This window comes from Chiloscyllium plagiosum, unplaced genomic scaffold (assembly GCF_037043375.1).
Source record: "Chiloscyllium plagiosum isolate Xiang-an unplaced genomic scaffold, Cpla_swu_hap1 HiC_scaffold_18, whole genome shotgun sequence".
Classification (NCBI taxonomy): domain Eukaryota; kingdom Metazoa; phylum Chordata; class Chondrichthyes; order Orectolobiformes; family Hemiscylliidae; genus Chiloscyllium; species Chiloscyllium plagiosum.
Genome location: NW_028270156.1, coordinates 76032587 through 76051701, shown reverse-complemented (window position 1 = coordinate 76051701; position 19115 = coordinate 76032587). Strand labels below are relative to the sequence as shown.

Below are 19115 nucleotides of genomic sequence, written 5' to 3'. Positions count from 1 at the left end.
ACCATTCTTGGCAGCTCTGGATTGATGTCCTCATGCCCTGTTTCCTATAAAGACTCCATTCCATTCTCCCAGTTGCTCTGTCGCATATGCTCCAATAAGGCCAGCTTCGACAAGGGAGCCTCCGAGATTTCCCAGCACCGTTGTCAAAAGGACCCTCAACCAGGTCCAACCCATCTCCTGTGTTTTGCTGTCATGCCCTCTCCTCCATCCCAAAAGAGTGATAGAGTTCCCCGGTCCTCATCTACCATTCCATCAGCATCCATATCCAGAAGATCATCAGCTGCCATTTCTGCCACCTCCCGGGAGATGCCATCACCAGGCACATATTTCCCTCTCCTCTCTTTTCTGCATTCCACAGGGACTGTTCCCTATGAGACACCCTGGTCCACTCTTTCACTCCCCACACCTCCCACGGACCCATGGCACCTCCCCCTGCAACCACTGAAGGCGTAACACCTGCCCATTTACCTCTCCCTCCTCAGCATCCAAGGGCCCAAATATACCTTCCAGATGAAACAGCACTTTATCTGCACTTCTCACAATATAATCTGCTACATTCGTTGCTCACAATGTGATCTCCTTTATATTGGGGAAGTGAAGCATTGGGGATGACCACTTAGCAGAATATCTATGTTCTGCCCGCTAAAAACTTCCAGTTGCCTGCTAATTTAACACCACCATGTTCTCTGGCCAACATCTCTATCTCAGTGCTCCAGCAAAGCTTAGCACAAGCTGGAAGACCAACAACTCATTTTCCACTTGGTGAACCTGTCATGGCTGTCAGCAGCCCTCAATCAACTCAATGGTAATAGCTTTCACTCAGGGATCCGAACATAGCAAGTCAAAAGCAGCCTCCAGTAACCAGTCCAGGAGCTTAGACAGTTTGTCAGTCATTCAGGGCAGTCAGAGTCAGGATGGTTTCTACATAAGGGATGAGGAGATGCCTTGACTCTTTGTACCCTACAGTGGGCTGTTTTCCTCCTAGCATGAGAGAGAGAGAGAGACAAAGAGAGAGGAATTACAAAAGACATTGGTTGGCACAGCAGGTACTTTTGGTGCAGATGGTGAGATGTCCAACATGAACAAGGAATAAGAATAGGCCATTCGTCCCTTTGACCCTGCTCCTCCATTTAATAAGATTATGACTGATTTTAACCTCAACGCTATATTGCTGCATACCCCCAATAATCTTTCATCCACTTGGTAATCAAGAATCTACCTTCCTTTGCCTTAAAAATATTCAAAGATTTTGCATCCACTGCCTTTTGAGAAAAGGAATCACTACACAGAGTAAAAATACTTTCTCATTTCTGTTTTAAATGGGTGCTCCCTTATTTTTATGTATGAGCCCTATTTCTAGATTCTCCCACCAGAGGAAACATTATCTCAATATCCACCCAGTCAAGTCCCTCAAGATCTTGTTTGTTTCAACTAAGTCACCTCTGACTCTTCTAAACACCAGAGGATATAGGCCCACCCTTTCCTCATAAGGCAATCCACTCATTCAGGGTGTTAGTCTAGTAAACCTTCTCTGAATTGCTTCCATTACATTTGACATCCTTCCACAAATACAGTGACTAGTTCTGGACACAGTAGTCCAGATGCACCTCACTAATACCCTCTATAACTAAAGCATAACCTCCCTACTCTTGCATTAAATTCCCCTACAATAAAACGTAACACATATTAGCATTCCTGATTACTTCCTTAACATACATACCTTTTATGCACTAGGACACCCAAATCTCTCTTCTGAATGTGTGAATAGTTGCTCAGTGGGTCTGCAATGTTTGGGGCCGGCATTAATTACTGGAATTACCAGTGATGTCCACATCCCATGGAAAAAATTGCAAACTTTAATAGAGTTAATAAAAGGACAACAGGCAGAGGTGGTAGGGCTAGTGACGGGAAGGGCACAATGTACAAAAATAATTTAAAAATCATTGAGGACAATATTATTTTTGCTTTGAGATGGATTTCATATTTGCTCTAAAATTCAAGTAATTTGCAGAATGTTGTTTTGAACGATTTTCTTTTGACAGTGTGTTTTACATTTTTGAAGAAACCTGTTATATACATTCTTAAATGTTCAACTTCCTTGTTTTCACAGCTAACGTCACTGTTTTCATGCCGTCGACTTTCCATGTTATCATTCATACTTCTTTTGGGCTGCAGCTCCAGGTACAGTTGGTGTCTATCATGCAACTCTATATAAGACTGGATTCTGTCTTTAAAAGTCGGGTGTGTGGTAAGTTACAACCTTACTTTTGTACTTTTACATCCAGCCATTCTAAGTATTCATAAATGCTGCATTGCTGAAAACAATGTCACGTTATACTATTTGTTTGTGTTTGTTTAGGCCTTTGTGGAAACTTCAACAATGTGCTCAATGATGAATTTAAAATAGTCAGTGGTCTTGTGGAAGGAACATCTGCTGCTTTCGCAAATACCTGGAAGACTAAAGCTAGCTGCCCTGACAGAAGAGACATTCATGAAAACCCTTGCTCCCTCAGTGTCGTAAATGGTAAGTCTATAGCTTACTGCTTTTAAGTGATGAGCTGAAAAGGTAGAATCAAAGCTTGATAGAGTTGAGAAAATAAGACTAATAGAAGTGTTTCAGATTCTGTAATGTTGACCATGCATTAATTTAATGCATTAATAATTTATTCAATAATGTACATCTTCATCCCTGTAAAGTTCACAATTAAACATAATGAAGTATTATGGAGCAGGAACATGACCTGGCTATCAAGCCCCACGTGTATGATGTATAAAAAATGTAAGAAAGACAAAATAAGCTTCCACAAGCAATTGGTAGGCGCTTCACTGTAATAGACTATAGCAGAAATGATAACATGAAAATATCAACCTATAGGCTTAACATGGATGTACTTTGGTTGCCTATCGAGTTTTGAGAAGATTTGTAGCTCGGGTTGAGGTTTTGGATGTAGGTTTGCTCGCTAAGCTGCAAGGTTCATTTCCAGACGTTTCATTACCCTATTAGGTAACATCTTCAGTGGGCCTCATGTGAAGCAATGCTGAAAATTCCTGCTTTCTATTTATATGTTTGGGTTTCTTTGGGTTGGTGATGCCATTTCCTGTGGTGAAGTCACTTATTGCTTATTTAAGTCAGGCTTCCTGGGATTTTGGAATGCACCTTCTTGGGATAGAATCAGACCTACAGCAGAGAAAAAGGTGTTTCAGTCCATCACACCCACAGTGGTCAAAACAACCACTTAACTATTTAAATCCCATTTCCAGCACTTTGCCCATTGCCCTTGTAAGCTTTGGCATTGAAAGTGCACATCTTAAATATTTTGAGGGTTTCTGTCTCTATCACAATTACAGGCAGTGTGTTACAGATTCCCACCACCCTCTGGGTGAAAAATATTTTCCTCTTATCTCCTCTAAATTATCTGCAATTTAATTTTACATTTTTTTAAAAACAAAAATCAAACATTTCTGTTTGATTCCAGGCAATAATATACTTCGTTCTTTCTCTTAGATGAGATTATTTTCTTCAAAATTTACTTGACAAATCAATCACTCTGGATATTAAAACAAAAAAACTGCAAGAATTACAGATGCTGAAAGTCTGAAACAAAAAGCAGAAATTGTTTGAGGATCTCAGCAGGTCTAGCAACATCTGTGGAAAGAAATCAGAATTAACATTTTGAGTCCAATGACCCTTCTTCAGAATCTGATGACATTTTTCAGCAATGTGTGTGTTTTTTTTCTCCATTCTACAGAGATTCAGAAGTTCTTGAAGCTGCCTTGCTGTATCTGAAAAGCAACATCAAATTCCATCCATCCTGCTTTGGGAGGAATGTGTTAATTAATCCAAATCTCTCTTACAATTCAGAAACCCAAAATTTACAACATCTTAAGCATTGTAAATTCTCAAGACAGATTTAAAGGGGGCAGGGCAAATGTCTTGAACGAAATGAGAGAGGAACTGACTAAAATAGACTGGAAGCAGAGGCTAACCGGGAAGACAGTAGAGCAAAAATGGCAGGAGTTTGTAGGTATAATTGAGGACACTGTACAGAGGTTCATTCCCAAGAAAAGAAAGATTAACCGGGGAGGGATTAGACAACCTTGGCTGACAAAGGAAGTCAGGAAATATATTAAAGAAAAAGAGAGATCCTATAAAGTGGCTAAGAACAGTGGGAAATCAGAAGATTGGGAAGGATACAAAAGCAAACAGAGGATAACAAAGAGTGTAATAAGAAATGAGAGGATCAAATATGAAGGTAGGCTAGCCAGTAATATTAGAAATAATAGTAAAAGTTTCTTTCAGTACATAAGAAACAAACGACAGGCAAAAGTAGACATTGGGCCACTTCAAACTGATGCAGGAAGCCTAGTGATGGGAGATAAGGAAATAGCAGGAGAACTTAACAAGTACTTTGCGTCAGTATTCACAGTGGAAGACATGAGTAATATCCCAAAAATTAAAGGGTGTCACGGGGCTAAGTTGAGTATGGTTGCCATTACGAAAGAGATAGTGCTAGAAAAGTTAAAAAGTCTTAAAATTGATAAATCTCCTGGCCCCGATGGGATACACCCTAGAGTTCTGAGAGAGGTGGCTGAGGAAATAGCAGAGGCATTGGTTGAGATCTTTCAAGAGTCACTGGAGTCAGGAAAGGTCCCGGATGATTGGAAGATGGCTGTTGTAACCCCCTTGTTCAAGAAAGGATCAAGGCAAAAGATGGAAAATTATAGGCCAATCGGTTGTTGGTAAAATTCTAGAAAAATCATTCAGGATGGGGTTTCTAAATTCTTGGAAGAGCAGAGTCTGATTAGAACAAGTCAACATGGATTTAGTAAAGGGAGGTCATGCCTGACAAACCTGTTGGAATTTTTTGAAGAGGTAACAAGTAGGTTAGACCAGGGAAACCCAGTGGATGTGGTCTATCTAGACTTTCAAAAGGCCTTTGATAAGGTGCCACACGGGAGGCTGCTGAGCAAGGTGAGGGCCCATGGTGTTCGAGGTGAGCTGCTGGGATGGATTGAGGATTGGCTGTCTAACAGAAGGCAGAGAGTTGGGATAAAAGGTTCTTTTTCAGAATGGCAGCCGGTGACGAGCGGTGTCCCGCAGGGTTCGGTGCTGGGGCCACAGCTGTTCGCATTATATATTAATGATTTGGATGAGGGAACCGGGGGCATTCTATCGAAGTTTGCCGATGATACGAAGTTAGGTGGACAGGCAGGTAGTACTGAGGAAGTGGGGAGGCTACAGAAGGATCTAGACAGGTTGGGAGAGTGGTCCAGGAAATGGCTGATGGAATTTAACGTGAGCAAGTGCGAGGTCTTGCACTTTGGCAAAAAGCATAAAAGCATAGACTTCTTTCTAAATGGTGAGAAAATTAATAAAGCCAAAGCACAAAGGGATCTGGGAGTGCTAGTCGAGGATTCTCTAAAGGTAAACATGCAGGTTGAGTCCGTGATTAAGAAAGCGAATGCAATGTTGTCTCTTATCTCAAGAGGGTTGGAATATAAAAGCAGAGATGTACTACTAAGACTTTATAAAGCTCTGGTTAAGCCCCATTTGGAGTACTGTGTCCAGTTTTGGTCAACTCAGGAAGGACATACTGGCACTGGAACGTGTCCAGCGGAGATTCACACGGATGATCCCTGGAATGACAGGTCTAACATATGAGGAACGGCTGAGGATACTGGGATTGTATTCGTTGGAGTTTAGAAGATTGAGGGGAGACTTAATAGAGATGTACAAAATAATACATGGCTTGGAAAAGGTGGATGCTAGGAAATTGTTTCAGTTAGACAAGGAGACTAGGACCCGTGGACACAGCCTTAGAATTAGAGGGGTCATTTCAGAACAGAAATGCGGAGACATTTCTTCAGCCAGAGAGTGGTGGGCCTGTGGAATTCATTGCCACGGAGTGCAGTGGAAGCCGGGACGCTAAATGTCTTCAAGGCCGAGATTGATAGATTCTTGTTGTCTAGAGGAATTAAGGGCTACGGGGAGAACGCTGGTAAGTGGAGCTGAAATGCGCATCAGCCATGATTGAATGGGGGAGTGGACTCGATGGGCCGAATGGCCTTACTTCCACTCCTATGTCTTATGGTCTTATGGAAATTACACCCCCTCCCTTTAGTTTAGAGATGGGAGCTTTTTTTTAAACAAAGGAAGAAAACTACATTCGTTATTGCTTTAACTTTTAGTTTCAAGCTCTTTGAAATCAGCTTTCTCAGATTTCAAAACAGATTTTTCAGATACTTCAAATAAAATTATATTTCCAATGTTTCAAAATTCAATTTTTTCCTTATTTTCTAAAAAAAATCAATTCACATTTATAAATATTTAACATGAGTAAATCTCATTATGCTGAATTAAAGATTCACTCATGTGTTACAATTGTGTTTGGAAGTACATTAAACAAATTTCAAATGTGATAATTCACCCTTAATAATTCTGAAGATAACAATTTATCTACAACTGCTCCCTAAAATTAAATACAATTTGGATGTAGGTTCACAAAACTTGCTAACAAAACAGTATTGTAAGGAAAAGAGGAAATAAGTTATGTTATTTATCTTGATTATCCTTCCTTCAATTGGATTTTATACAGCTGTAATTAAAATCTGTAGATAAATTTTCATCAGAAAACCTTTAACATTCTGACTTTAAATAAACATTTAGTGTTATTTTTTGGCCATCACTGTTAGGTCCTTAAAAGGGACAGATCTTGAGGACTTTACATTCCTTTAATCAATTTGGATTTCACCACAATTCTCTACTTTAACTGGAAGAATCATAACAACGATAAAAATCCCAACAGTTAAATCTACAATTTAATTTTACATTTTTTTTTAAAAAACTGACACAGGCACATATCACAATCACAAAGCTACAAAACATCTCTCCAGATCTCAATCTCCAGAAAACAAAACATAAATATAAATATAGTACCTATAAAACATTTAACAAACAAGGATCAAAAACAAATGCAAAACCAGATCACAAAGGGTTAGTATTTAGTTCAGTGACTGCAGGTACTTGAGAAGTTCACATTCAAACAGAAATGATTTATTACCTCAATAAAGTACAAGAACACTCTTGTAATTTATGTTCTTTTTTCCTTCTACACAATAAAGCTGTCTAGACACTTTCTTCCAGTCTCGGATTTTAACTTTATGCAGCAAATCTTACTTGTGGGAGTGAGAGGTACAGAAAATTTAATTTGTGTTCAAAATCTCGGGTAAAAGGCCCACTTTCTCAACAGGGAAGCTTGCCTCCCCTGACTCGGCTGTGACTAATAAAAAGGAAATCCTACAGATAAGTTAAGTCCAAAGTCCTCATTTCCAGAGAATGATAAACTCTCGGTAAATTCCTGTTTAAGCTGCTGCATTATTGTAGCTTTATCTTTACCACCAGTTATGCACATCTCATATCTTTAAGCATTAGGGAGAATCATACGCCTGCCATCCTTTATTTAATTTTATCTATCAACTTTGTGTTGGCTGGTGAGGTGAAGCAGCACACTTCTCCTCCCCAAATTTAGGTGAACTGTATTCTGCTTTCTTGATGTTCACTTTTTCGGATTTCAGCATTTTATTTTCACGGTTCCTCCAGCTAAGATGCTCAAACATTTTGCTCTGGGATGTCTGAACCACCTGTGCTTCCAGTAGGTCTGACCGCTTTATCCTTGGCTCTTACACCACCCGCACTTTCATACCAAGGTAGTTAGGATGCAGCATTCTGAGTGCAGCGACCCAGGTTCGACTCTCATTTGGGGCAGAAATTGGGCAGACAGCAGCGTCAAGGAGGTAGCTGGTGGATGAGTGAGCATGGGACCTGGCATTGGCTGCAACATCAGTAGAGGTGATGCCAGCAAGGTAGGCCCAGTGATGAAAGATAGTGTCTGAGAAGCAGCGACTTCAGCGTTGGTTAGGTCCTATGCTGGTGATGGTGGAAGGGTTATGGATTCTCTAAGTTTTTTTAAATTATTATTCTTAAATTATTCAAAATGGTGCCGGATCATAATGACAGTGGAAGTTTTCACTGTATTTTATTGCATTTTTCACAGTAAAATACATGTGACAATAAAATCATTCATTCATTCTCCCTCCACTGCCAACTCTATTTGTCGAGTCTACTCTTAAGTTTGAATGGGATCAACTCTGTTGGACCTCTGTTCTAGACTAACATAAACCGTTGGTAAGTATTTTTGCAAGTGAAAATATACTCACTGGATCATCAATTTTGCCTTCACGGAGGACCTAGCAGGAACCATCATCTGCTCCCAAGATTGTTGGAAGAATTTCCAGGGTCTGATATCCTAATGGCCTATTATCTTCTGACTCTTATCCACAAACAGTTACCAGACAAAAATTCAAAAAGGCCCTTATTTCTCACTATAGGACTCCAGAGTATCTAAACCTGGTGACTTTGAAGAAAGGATTACAGAGGCAGTCGTACTCTTTGGTTCAGTTACAAGGAATTAACATATACCAGTTAAGAGATGTGCAGTTATTTAAATCCAATCACTACTACTGATTTGGTTTATATCATGCACAGAAAAGGAGTACAATTAACCAATTGCTACATAGGTATGCCTATTTAATTGCAATGTATAATTAGAATGAAGTAAGGTACATACTATCAGGTCTAATTGCGCTACAAACTATAATTTGTTTTTAGCATAATGATTTATATCTGACGAGTATGTCTATCATTCTCCTTTTCTGCTGTCCCTGGTGTTTTAATGACTTCTTTCAAGACAGAGATTCAATGAATAAACAATATCTTTGTGTTGCCTTTGCTTACCTTGCAGATGAATTTGCTTCTCGAACAGATGGATGGTAATCCCACATACCTTCCTTTCTTTTGTTTAACTAGCAGTTTTGAGTCCTTATGAGTTCACAGGTAGCAGTTCACAACTGTGTGCCACCTAAATATCCCTCTGCAAGGTAGTTTTTTTTAACCCTTTCAGTCATATACCAGCACAGCACAAATATCAGTAATCTAACTATTTGAAGAAAAAGTTGACATTAATGAGTAAGATGTCATCATAGAATGAAATCTGCCATCTGCCATTAATCTGCTAATTATTAGGATAAACAAAGGCCAGTTTTGAATTTGACTAAGAAACATCATGGATGATGGGAAGGCTATCGAACCTGTGGCAGACTATATTGTCAACTGTCTCCAGCCAAGTTCCAGGTCAAGCACTGCACAACAATAGTAATGGAAGATTATCAGAAGTTTCCTGTTACATTAACCAGGTACCTGATGTTTCCCAGAGTGAATGACAACTTCTATTTTCCCCATAGACAACTAGCAGTAGTACGTTTTCTTCTTTCAGAAGGCAGAACATCTCAAAATCCAGGGTATTGTTGATTACACATATATCGATTTGGATGTTCTGTACACAATGATATAGTCATTATAAAAACATCTACTTCACTCAGTTTAATTCTTAATCATTTTCACAGGATCATTTAAGTGCCAGTGGCAACAATGAAGCTTTTTTTTTATTTTAAAAGACTCCTCCCCCCCGCACCCCTCATAATTAGCTTGAAAAAGAAAACATCAAAGGCTCTTGACAGCAACATGCCAGCCACATACACTTGTCAAAGGGAAACAAAACAAAGACACATGTAAAACAGAGTCAACAATGAGCATTCCATAAACCTGGTGGATATATTGCAAGAGATATTGGTTGTATTCAAATTTATCTAAGTCCAGATTGCTAAACCAGTTGGTAGCTTTAAGTGGCTTGATATATCTTGAGATGTCACAATATGATCCATCGCTCGTGATGGAGTTTTGTGCAAGGCCAATGTGCACACAGTGATATAACAGCTAATATATAGAATCCAGTTCATGTGCAAATGAACCCAAAGTGACAATTGACATAGGTATGCTGATATATAATACATATCAAAATGTCATATCTAGTAGGGTATGGGACAGCAGTGTTTATGGTTTGTGGTTGTGGTTTGTAGTTTCCTGACAGCTACATTTGGAGAGAAGTGAAATCCTGTGGAATTTCTGCTCCATCATGGTTAAGATGCACTTTGAGGAAATATTTTTGCAGCAACATAATCCGCTGAAAATAATTATTTTAATTTCTTCTTTATTTTTCTAGAAAAGTATGCTAAACATTGGTGTGGCCTGCTATTAGATGACAACTCTACATTCGCTCAGTGCCATTCACATGTCAACCCAAATCAGTACTTTGAGGTACAAAAAGTTACCATGCCATCGAACCTGATATTTATTGCTATGTATTGTTTGTAATGTCAAGCCGGTTACTTGTTTTCTGAAATTTTCAATATGGATGCTATCATTCAAATGGGTAAAGACAGCAGAAAGGTACAACTCCTACAATTGCTTTTGGTTTGCATATATTTTGTGTGGAGTGTTTTCATTTGAAGGCATGTTTCTTTGTTCTATCTTAGCGTAAAATTGACACCTTAAAAGTATGAGATGATGTGAGACTTTTATTTTGCAGCAATGTAAATATGACAGCTGTAACTGTGAAAAAAGTGAGGACTGCATGTGTGCTGCCCTTTCGTCTTATGTTCAGGCCTGTGCAACTAAAGGTATCATCATTTCCAACTGGAGGATGAATGTATGCTGTAAGTATAACAGTATCAACTACTGTGTGTTCTGTGGTTCAGGCGGTAGCACGCTTGCCTCTGTATCAAAAGGTTGTCATTTCAGATCCCACTGCAAGGCCTAATCACAGATCTCGGCTGACAATCCAATGTAGAAGTGGGGAGCTGATGCATTGTTGAGGTGCAAAGTGAGGACTGCAGATGCTGGAGATCAGAGTCAAAACGTGTGGTGCTGAAAAAGCACAGCCGGTCAGGCAGCATCCAAGGAGCAGAAGAGTCAATGTTTCGAGCATAAGTTCTTCATCAGGAATGGGGTCATACCTACTGTTTCAGGTGGATGTAAAAGATCCTATGGCACTATTTTGAAGAAAAACAGCAGACTATTCTCTGGTATATTTGCCAATCTTCAGCCTTCAATCAACATCATAAAAATCAAACTCCATTATTTAGATATCATTCCAATGGTTTTTGTGGAACTTCTGTACAAATTGGCTATGTCTTTCCTATCTCGCAACAGTGATGATACTTTCATTGGCTCTATCATAGTTAGTGCTCCAAGATCATGAAAAGAGTTTAAAAAAATACAAGTCATACTTTTCTTTCTTTATCCCTGCATCAAGCATAGCCAGTTTAAATTGCAATAACTGAAACATTTGCCCATTCACTTTGTTTTATTTATTCATGTGTCCCAAGAACATTACCTGGGTCTCTGGATTAATTGTCCAGTGATAATACCATTAGGCCAAATCCTCCCTGGATTTACTGCAGCCTCATTCTATACACAGAAAAATCCATCATTGGGCAATAAAAGGTAATGCTGAAGTTACGCTATATATCAGTGCTTTGCATGATTTGACGTAATGCAAGATTCATGGACACTCCCTCTATCTTGTTGTCTGAGATGGAAGTAAAGTGTCGTCAGCCTTGACGTCCTGACAAAGTAGTATTATCACTAAATTAATCTGGAGTCCTAAGTAATGTTCTGGGGACCCGGATTGAATTCCATCTATGTAGATGGGGGGATTTGAATTTAGATTTTTATTTTTTAGATTAGATTACTTACAGTGTGGAAACAGGCCCTTCGGCCCAACATGTCCACACCGACCCGCCGAAGCGCAACCCACCCATACCCCTACTTTTACCCCTTCTTACCTAAGACTACAGGCAATTTAGCATGGCCAATTCACCTGACCTGCACATCTTTTGGACTGTGGGAGGAAACCGGAGCACCCGGAGGAAACCCACGCAGCCACAGGGAGAATGTGCAAACTCCACACAGTCCATCGCCTGAGTCGGGAATTGAACCCAGGTCTCTGGCGCTGTGAGGCAGCAGTGCTAACCACTGTGCCACCGTGCCGCCCACAAAGATTAGATTTTTTAAAAAATCTAATCTAATAACAACCATGAAATCACTGTCAATTGTTGGAAAACCTAACTGATTCACTAGTGTCTTTTTGGGAAGGAAACTGCTGTCTTTAGCTGGCCAGGCCTACAAGTGACTACAGAGCTATGGCAATATGGTTGACTCTGAAGTGCCCTCTGGGTAATTAAAGATGGGCAATAAATAGTGGCTTAGCCAGCAATGCCCTCATTCTGTGAATGAATGAAAAAAGAACCATGAACAGAATTTAAATCCTACATTTTATCCATCAGCAAACCTCATTCTTCCAACTTTAAATGACTGTGCATCTTTACACTCTAACTCTTCTACTAAGCTACTAGTATCCTCTATATGAATTTAGATTTGACTAAAACAGCTACTCATATTCTATCCTACTGGTTTGTCAGCCTCTTCACTGACTTATATTGGCACAAGACGCTCAAAAAGTACAACATTTAAATTCTAATCCTTATTTTTAAGTCCCACAGTGGCCTTGCCCCAACATATTTGTGCAATCAGCTCAAGTCTTATGTCCTCTCTTAATGTCCCACACTTAATGTATATCTTCTTGCCTTCTCGTTCCTCGCTTCAAAGTATTCAAATCAAACTAGTCAGATGCCATCGCCCTTTAACAATCCACAATAACTGTCCTTGACTAATCCATGCCTATCTACTGTGCTTCAGAATTTTAAAAAATTATTTTTCTCGCACAGAGTGTAGACCAACCAGCCTTTCATTACTCATTCTGTTTCTAAAGAAGCAATGATGATTGACATCCTCCAGCACTCTGGTCTCTGGTCAGATAGGATCTGAGATGATGGTTGACCTTAAAAAGATGGTGGGTGTACAGCTCTTGAATCTTTTCAAGGCAATGGTAGGTAGGTGCTTGTTGAACAAGGACTACATGTTATTGGGGGTAAGCAGGAATGTAGATTTGAGTTTGTGTTTAATCTAACGTAACTTCAATGTCATTGAATGGTAGAGCAGTGTTGAGAGACTTAATGACCTACCCCTCCTGATTTGTAGGTTTTATGTCAAAGTCTGCTATTATTTCTTTTGCTTCTTCCAGCAACTTGGGATGTATTTCATCCAGGACTCATAATTTATCCACTTATAAATTGCTAAGTATTTAACAGTTCTTCTCTCATGCTTATCCCATTCAATATTTCATACTCTTTCTCCTAAACACATCTGCATGGTCCTTCACTTTTGTGAAAATCAGTGTAAAACATTTACTAAGAACATGCCCATGTCACCCCCTACCCATGCAAGCTTTCTTTATGGTCTCCAATCAATTGTACTGTTTCTTTATTATCTTCTTGCTGTTTATGCATATATAAAACATATTTAGAGTTTTTTTAATTATTCTTGCCCTATTATTTTTCTCATATCCTCTCATATAGCTTGGCTAGACAGTTGGATGAGTCACTGGGGTAGGTGGAGGCATAGTGTGGCATTAAGAGTCTAAGAAATCATGGGAGTGAGTGGAAAGGTACAGAACAGCATGAACTGGAAGTGTGTGGGCGGGGGGGGGGGGGGGGGGGTGGCGGGTATAAGGTGGGAGAGCTAGAGGTTGTTACAGATTTTACTTTATTCCTGAGACAAAGTCTGACAGAATCAAAGTGAGGCTTCCTTTGACACCTGGCAGCCTCTGAATATTTTCCTGGTTGGATAGCCTGAATGCAGCCAGTAACTCCTCTCGCCAGGAAAAAAAAACCCTGTCTTTATGAACACTTACTTCTCCGATGATACTATGGCTTTAAGAAGTGTAATTTGTCCTGTTTGTTTTTAAAATGAAGGGAGTTGAGGTAGAGGTGATACGCAGTCTGTTTCAAGCCAATAAAGTAAACACCTTGCCAGACCTTGCGTTTACTTTTTAGCTGGAACAATAGAAGCAGCACAAATGGGTGGGGTCAAGCTCCCACAGAACCAGGATTTTAGTTAAACTTCCAGCATTGCTGGAGTCTTGAAGCTAGATGTGGAAGCTATTATTTCTCTTGATTACAGCTAAAATGTTGGGTCCTCTTCCTGCTTTGAGAATTACGTGTGAGGCAATCTATTTTACTGAATTTGCATTTGCCACGGGTGTATTTATGGAATATTACAATATTGGAACAGTTGTTCTTTAGTAGTTAAATGACCTATTAGTCTGTTAAGTCTTCCAACAGAGTTGTTATTCTGTTTCATTTAGAGTCATAGAGATGTACAACACGGAAACATGGTCCAACTCATCTATGCTGATCAGATATCCTAACCTTATCTAGTCCCACCTGCCAGCACCCAGCCCATAACCCCCTAAACCCTTCATATTCATATAGCCATCCAGATGCCTTTTAAATGTTGCAATTGTACCAGCCTCCACCACTTCTTTTGGCAGCTCATTCCATACACGCACCACCCTATGTGAAAAAGTTGCCCCTTAGGTTCCTTCTAACTTTTCCCCTCTCACCTTAAACCTATGCCCGTAGTTCTAGACTCTGTCACCCCAGGGAAAATACTTTATCTATTTACCCTATCCTTGCTCCTCATGATTTTATAAACCCCTATAAGGTCACCCCTCAACCTCCGACGCTCCAGGGAAAACAGCCCCAGCCTGTTCAGCCTCGCTATAGCTCAAATCCTCCAACCCTGGCAACATTCATGTAAATGTCTTCTGAACCCTTTCAAGTTTCACAACATCCTTCCTTATGGGCAGGGAGACCAGAATTGCACACTTGTATTCTTACACTATAGTGAAAATAAAATGTATTTTTCTTCATGCCTGGTAGTTTGATCAATCAAATTTCATGCATTACAAAACACCTTACACTTGCCTTTAAAAAAAAGAAAAGGTTGGGGTCAAGGCTATCTTCTTCATATATTTCAAAAGTGGTTTGGTCTGGTCCATAACACTTCAAAATGAGCAGGCCAAGCCAGGAATTTTCCTGACTACTGCTATCTGCCTCCAGAATAAAAACTAAACCTATAGTAACACATTGTGTTATTAGCTGACATTGTAGAATTTTACAGTTCGTAAGGCGGCCATTTGGCTAATCATGCCTGTAGTAGCTCCCAAGAGTTGCCCAGCTCGCCTCATTCTCTAGTTCTATCTTTGTTACCTTTTAAATTCTGAAGTAATGTATCTCAAAATAAGATTATGTTTATTTTATTTATTTTAAACTGGTAGTTTGGAAATTCCTCATTTTTTTCCCTGTGTTTGTTCATTTTAGTCAAATACCTCACCTGTCCCAAGACTCTGATCTACAGCTACAGTATGACAAGCTGCCATCGTACGTGCAAGTCCCTAGGAGCCCCAGATAAAACATGTGAGATTGACTTTGAGCCAGTTGATGGATGTGGTTGTGCTAATGGAACCTACATGGAGGAAACTGGCAAATGTGTACCACCCTCCAGGTGTCCATGCTATTATAGGGGGTTGACAGTGCCAGCAGGAGAGGTCATTCATGAGGAAGATGCCATGTGGTGAGCTTATGAAGTTAATTAATTAATGATTTAACCGTGCAGCAGTAGCCAAACTCTTTGTTGAAATCCTGTTATTTTATTTTAGTACCTGCAATCAAGGGAAGCTTGAGTGCATTGGAAAAGAATTAAAACTTCAAGGTAACATTTTGAAGAAAAGTAATTATTCAGACAGACAATTTTTGTTTGTATTTCCTAAACCCATTTTTGGCTCTGCTTTCCAGCCTGTGCTGCTCCCATGGTTTACTTTGACTGCAATAATGCTTCAGCTGACGGTGTTGGTACAGAGTGTCAGAAGAGTTGCCAAACCCTTGATATGGAGTGTGTAAGTATTAATAATGAGTGTGATTGTCTGTGTAAATATTTTAATAGTTGGATACACTCCTGATTCTTACATATGGTTCTTTATTCTTGACATTAGATCTACCATTCTGCTTATTTGCTCAGGGATTTATTTTGTCTTGTCTTTAATCTCCTCTACTCAATGTAGCACATGGTGTAAAGACACTGTAGTAGCTCAGAGATCTGAGTAATATAGGAACAGAAGTAATTTGTGTATTCTATTGAGTCTTCTGCCCTTCGTTTAAGATAATGACTGGTCTGTGTCCATCTCCCTGCTTTTTTTCCACATCCATTACTACCCTTATCTAACTAAACTATACTGTTGTAATGGGACAGATTTTGAACACATCTAGCAACTAAAGTCTGGGCATCCATGAGCGTGGTGGGCCTTCAACCGTAGCAGGATCATACTCCAACCTCATGGCCCAGCATTTCCCCAACTCAGCCATGAGCATCAAGCCAAGGGATCAACCCGGATACAATGAAGAGTACAAGACGGCATGCGAGGAGCAGACTAGGCATGCCTAAAAATGAGATGTCAACCTGGTGAAACTGCAACACAGAACTATTTGTATGGAAAACAGCACAGTGACAACTAATAGAAAGAGCCAAGCAATCTGATCTAAACTTTACAGCCCTGCCACATCCAGTCGTGAATGGTGGTGGACAATTAAGCGACTCATGATTTGGAGGTGTTGGACTGGGCTGGACAAAGTTAAAAATCACTCAACATCAGGTTAAAGTCCAACAGGTTTATTTGGTTGCACTAGTCTTTGAGGTGTTGCCTCTTCATCAGGTGGTTGTTAACAGAACCATCTGATGAAGAGGCAGCAGCTCGAAAACTAGTGCTTTCAAATAAATCTGCTGAACTTTAACCTGGTGTTGAGTGATTTTTAACTTTTTCACTGGAAGATGCTCTACAAGTATTCCCATCCTCAGTGATAAAAAGATAAGGCTGAAGCATTTACAACAATCCTCAGCTAGAAGCACTGAGTGAATGATCCACCTTGGCTTTCTCCCTTGAATTACAGATACCAGTCTTCAACCAATTTAACTCACTCCACTCCATGTGAAATCAAGAAGCAGTTGGTGGCATTGGATACTGTGAAGATTATGGGCCTTGACAACATTCTTGCAATAGTACTGAAGAGTTGTACTCCAGAACCTGCTGCATTCCTATCCAAGCTGTTCCAGTACAGCTACAATCCTGGCCTCCACCCGACAATGTGGAAAATTGCCAGATATGTGCTATATACAAATGCAGGACAAATCCAATCCAGCCAGTTTTTGCCCCAGTTTCCACTTGATCATCCATAAAGTGATGGAAGATGTCATCAACAGAGCTATCAACAACAACCTGCTCACTGACACTCCTGTCCTATTACGGGAGTAAAACGTGGTTCAAAACATGGACAAAAGAACTGAATTCCAGAGATGAGGTGACAATAACAGCCCTTGACATCAATGTCGCATTTGACCAAGTGTGGCATCAAGGAGCCTTTGCAAAACTGAAATTAATTGGAATCAGGGGCAAACTCTGCTGGTTGGACTCATACCTGGTACATGGGAAGATGGTTGTGGTTATCAGAGGTCAGTCACCTCAGCACCGGGACATCTCTGCATGTATTCTTTAGGAAGGTTTTCTAGGCCCAACCATATTCAGCTGCTTCATCAATTACCTTCCTCCATCATAAGATCAGGAGTGGGGATGTTTGCCAATGGCTGGACAATATTTCCACTTACGACTCCTCAGATACTAAACTGGTCTATATTCAAATGCACCAAGTTCTGGACAATATTCAGGCTTGGGCTAACAAGTGGCAAGTAACGTTTGTACAACACAAAAGCAAGGCAATAACATTCTCCAGTAAGAGATAGTCTAACCACTGCTCCTTGACTTTCAATGGTGTTATCATCACTGAATCCCCCATTATCAACACCTTGGGTTAACCATTGATCAGAAACTTAGCTGGACTCACCATATAAATATGGTGACTACAAGAGCAGATAGAGATAGGAGTACTACAGCAGTAACTCACCTTCTGACTCCCCAAAGCCTGACCACCATCTGCAACGCCCAAGTCAGGGGAGTGATGGAACATTCCACACTTTCCTGGATGGATGCTGTTCCAAGAATACAAGACACTTGACACCATCCAGGACGTGGCAGCCTGCTTGATTGGAAGTACATCCACTCCCTCCACCCACCACTACAACATACATTGCAGAAATTTTCCAAACATCCTTAGACACCACCTTGCAAATCCATGATCACTTCCACCAAGAAAAAAAAGGGAAGCAGGTAGGGAACATCACCACCTGCAAGTCCCCCTTCAAGCCAGTCACTATCCTGACTTGTAAATATATCATTGTTCCTTCAATGTCACTTGGTCAAATCTTGGAATTTCCTCCCAACGGGCAATGTGGGTCTACCGACAGCACATGGAGTACAGCAGTTCAAGAAGACAGCTCACCCATTACTTTCTCAAGGGCAACTCTGGACAGGCAATAAATGCTGCCCAGCCAGTCTCACCCATATCCCAGAAGTGAACAATAATAGTAAAAAAAATTCAACATATGGGGAGAATTCTAGATTGTTGCAGATCTTTGTATGAAGAAATTCTTCCTGATATGACACCTTATTTTCGGCTACCTACATAAAAATGATATTTCCTCCAAAATAAAGTCATAAGTGTGGATGTTCACAGATCGTTAAACAGTATTCAGTAGAATTTCCAACTGCTCTGATACCGAAAGAATTCATTCCACATGTAGCAGGATCTGGACAACATTCTGGCTTGGACTGAGAATGGCAAATGACATTCATGCTAAACAAATATCAAGCAATCACTTCTCTAGTAAGAGACAATCTAACCATCTGTTTGTGACAGTCAATGTAACTGAATCAGCTGAATAAACTCTGTGGCTACATGGACAACTCACAGGCTGAATTCTACATCAGATAACTCATCTCCTGACACTGCAAACCTTGCGCATCAGTTGTTAAAAAAATTGTTATGGGAAGTGGATGTCATGGGTTAGACTAGTGTTTATTGCTCATCCTTAATTGCTCATAAGAAGGTTGTAATGAGCTGGTTCCTTGAACTGTGCAGACATTGGGTTGTCGGTACATCCCCTGATGTTGTTAGGAAAGGAATTCCAGAATTTTGACCCCATGACAATGCGAGTTCCAAGTCAGAATGGTGTGTGAATTAGAGGAGATCTTCCCAGGATAAATTCATTATCTACAAGACAGAAGTCAGGAGTGTGATAGAATACTCTCCATTTGTCTGGATGAGTGCAGCTCTAACAACACTCAAGCAACTTGGTACCATCTAATGCA

The 19115-nt window shown here is 40.1% G+C and overlaps 1 protein-coding gene across 1 annotated transcript in view; it reads left to right on the top strand.

The window, feature by feature from the left end:
* LOC122558122 (uncharacterized) overlaps positions 1 to 19115 on the top strand; it is a 112122-nt gene that overhangs the window by 28958 nt on the left and 64049 nt on the right. The window contains exons 13-19 of the mRNA XM_087996201.1: positions 2111 to 2248; positions 2360 to 2524; positions 10119 to 10213; positions 10485 to 10611; positions 15181 to 15433; positions 15519 to 15571; positions 15655 to 15755. Of these exons, the coding sequence (XP_087852327.1) occupies positions 2111 to 2248; positions 2360 to 2524; positions 10119 to 10213; positions 10485 to 10611; positions 15181 to 15433; positions 15519 to 15571; positions 15655 to 15755 (932 nt within the window). The remainder of the gene's footprint in view (positions 1 to 2110; positions 2249 to 2359; positions 2525 to 10118; positions 10214 to 10484; positions 10612 to 15180; positions 15434 to 15518; positions 15572 to 15654; positions 15756 to 19115) is intronic.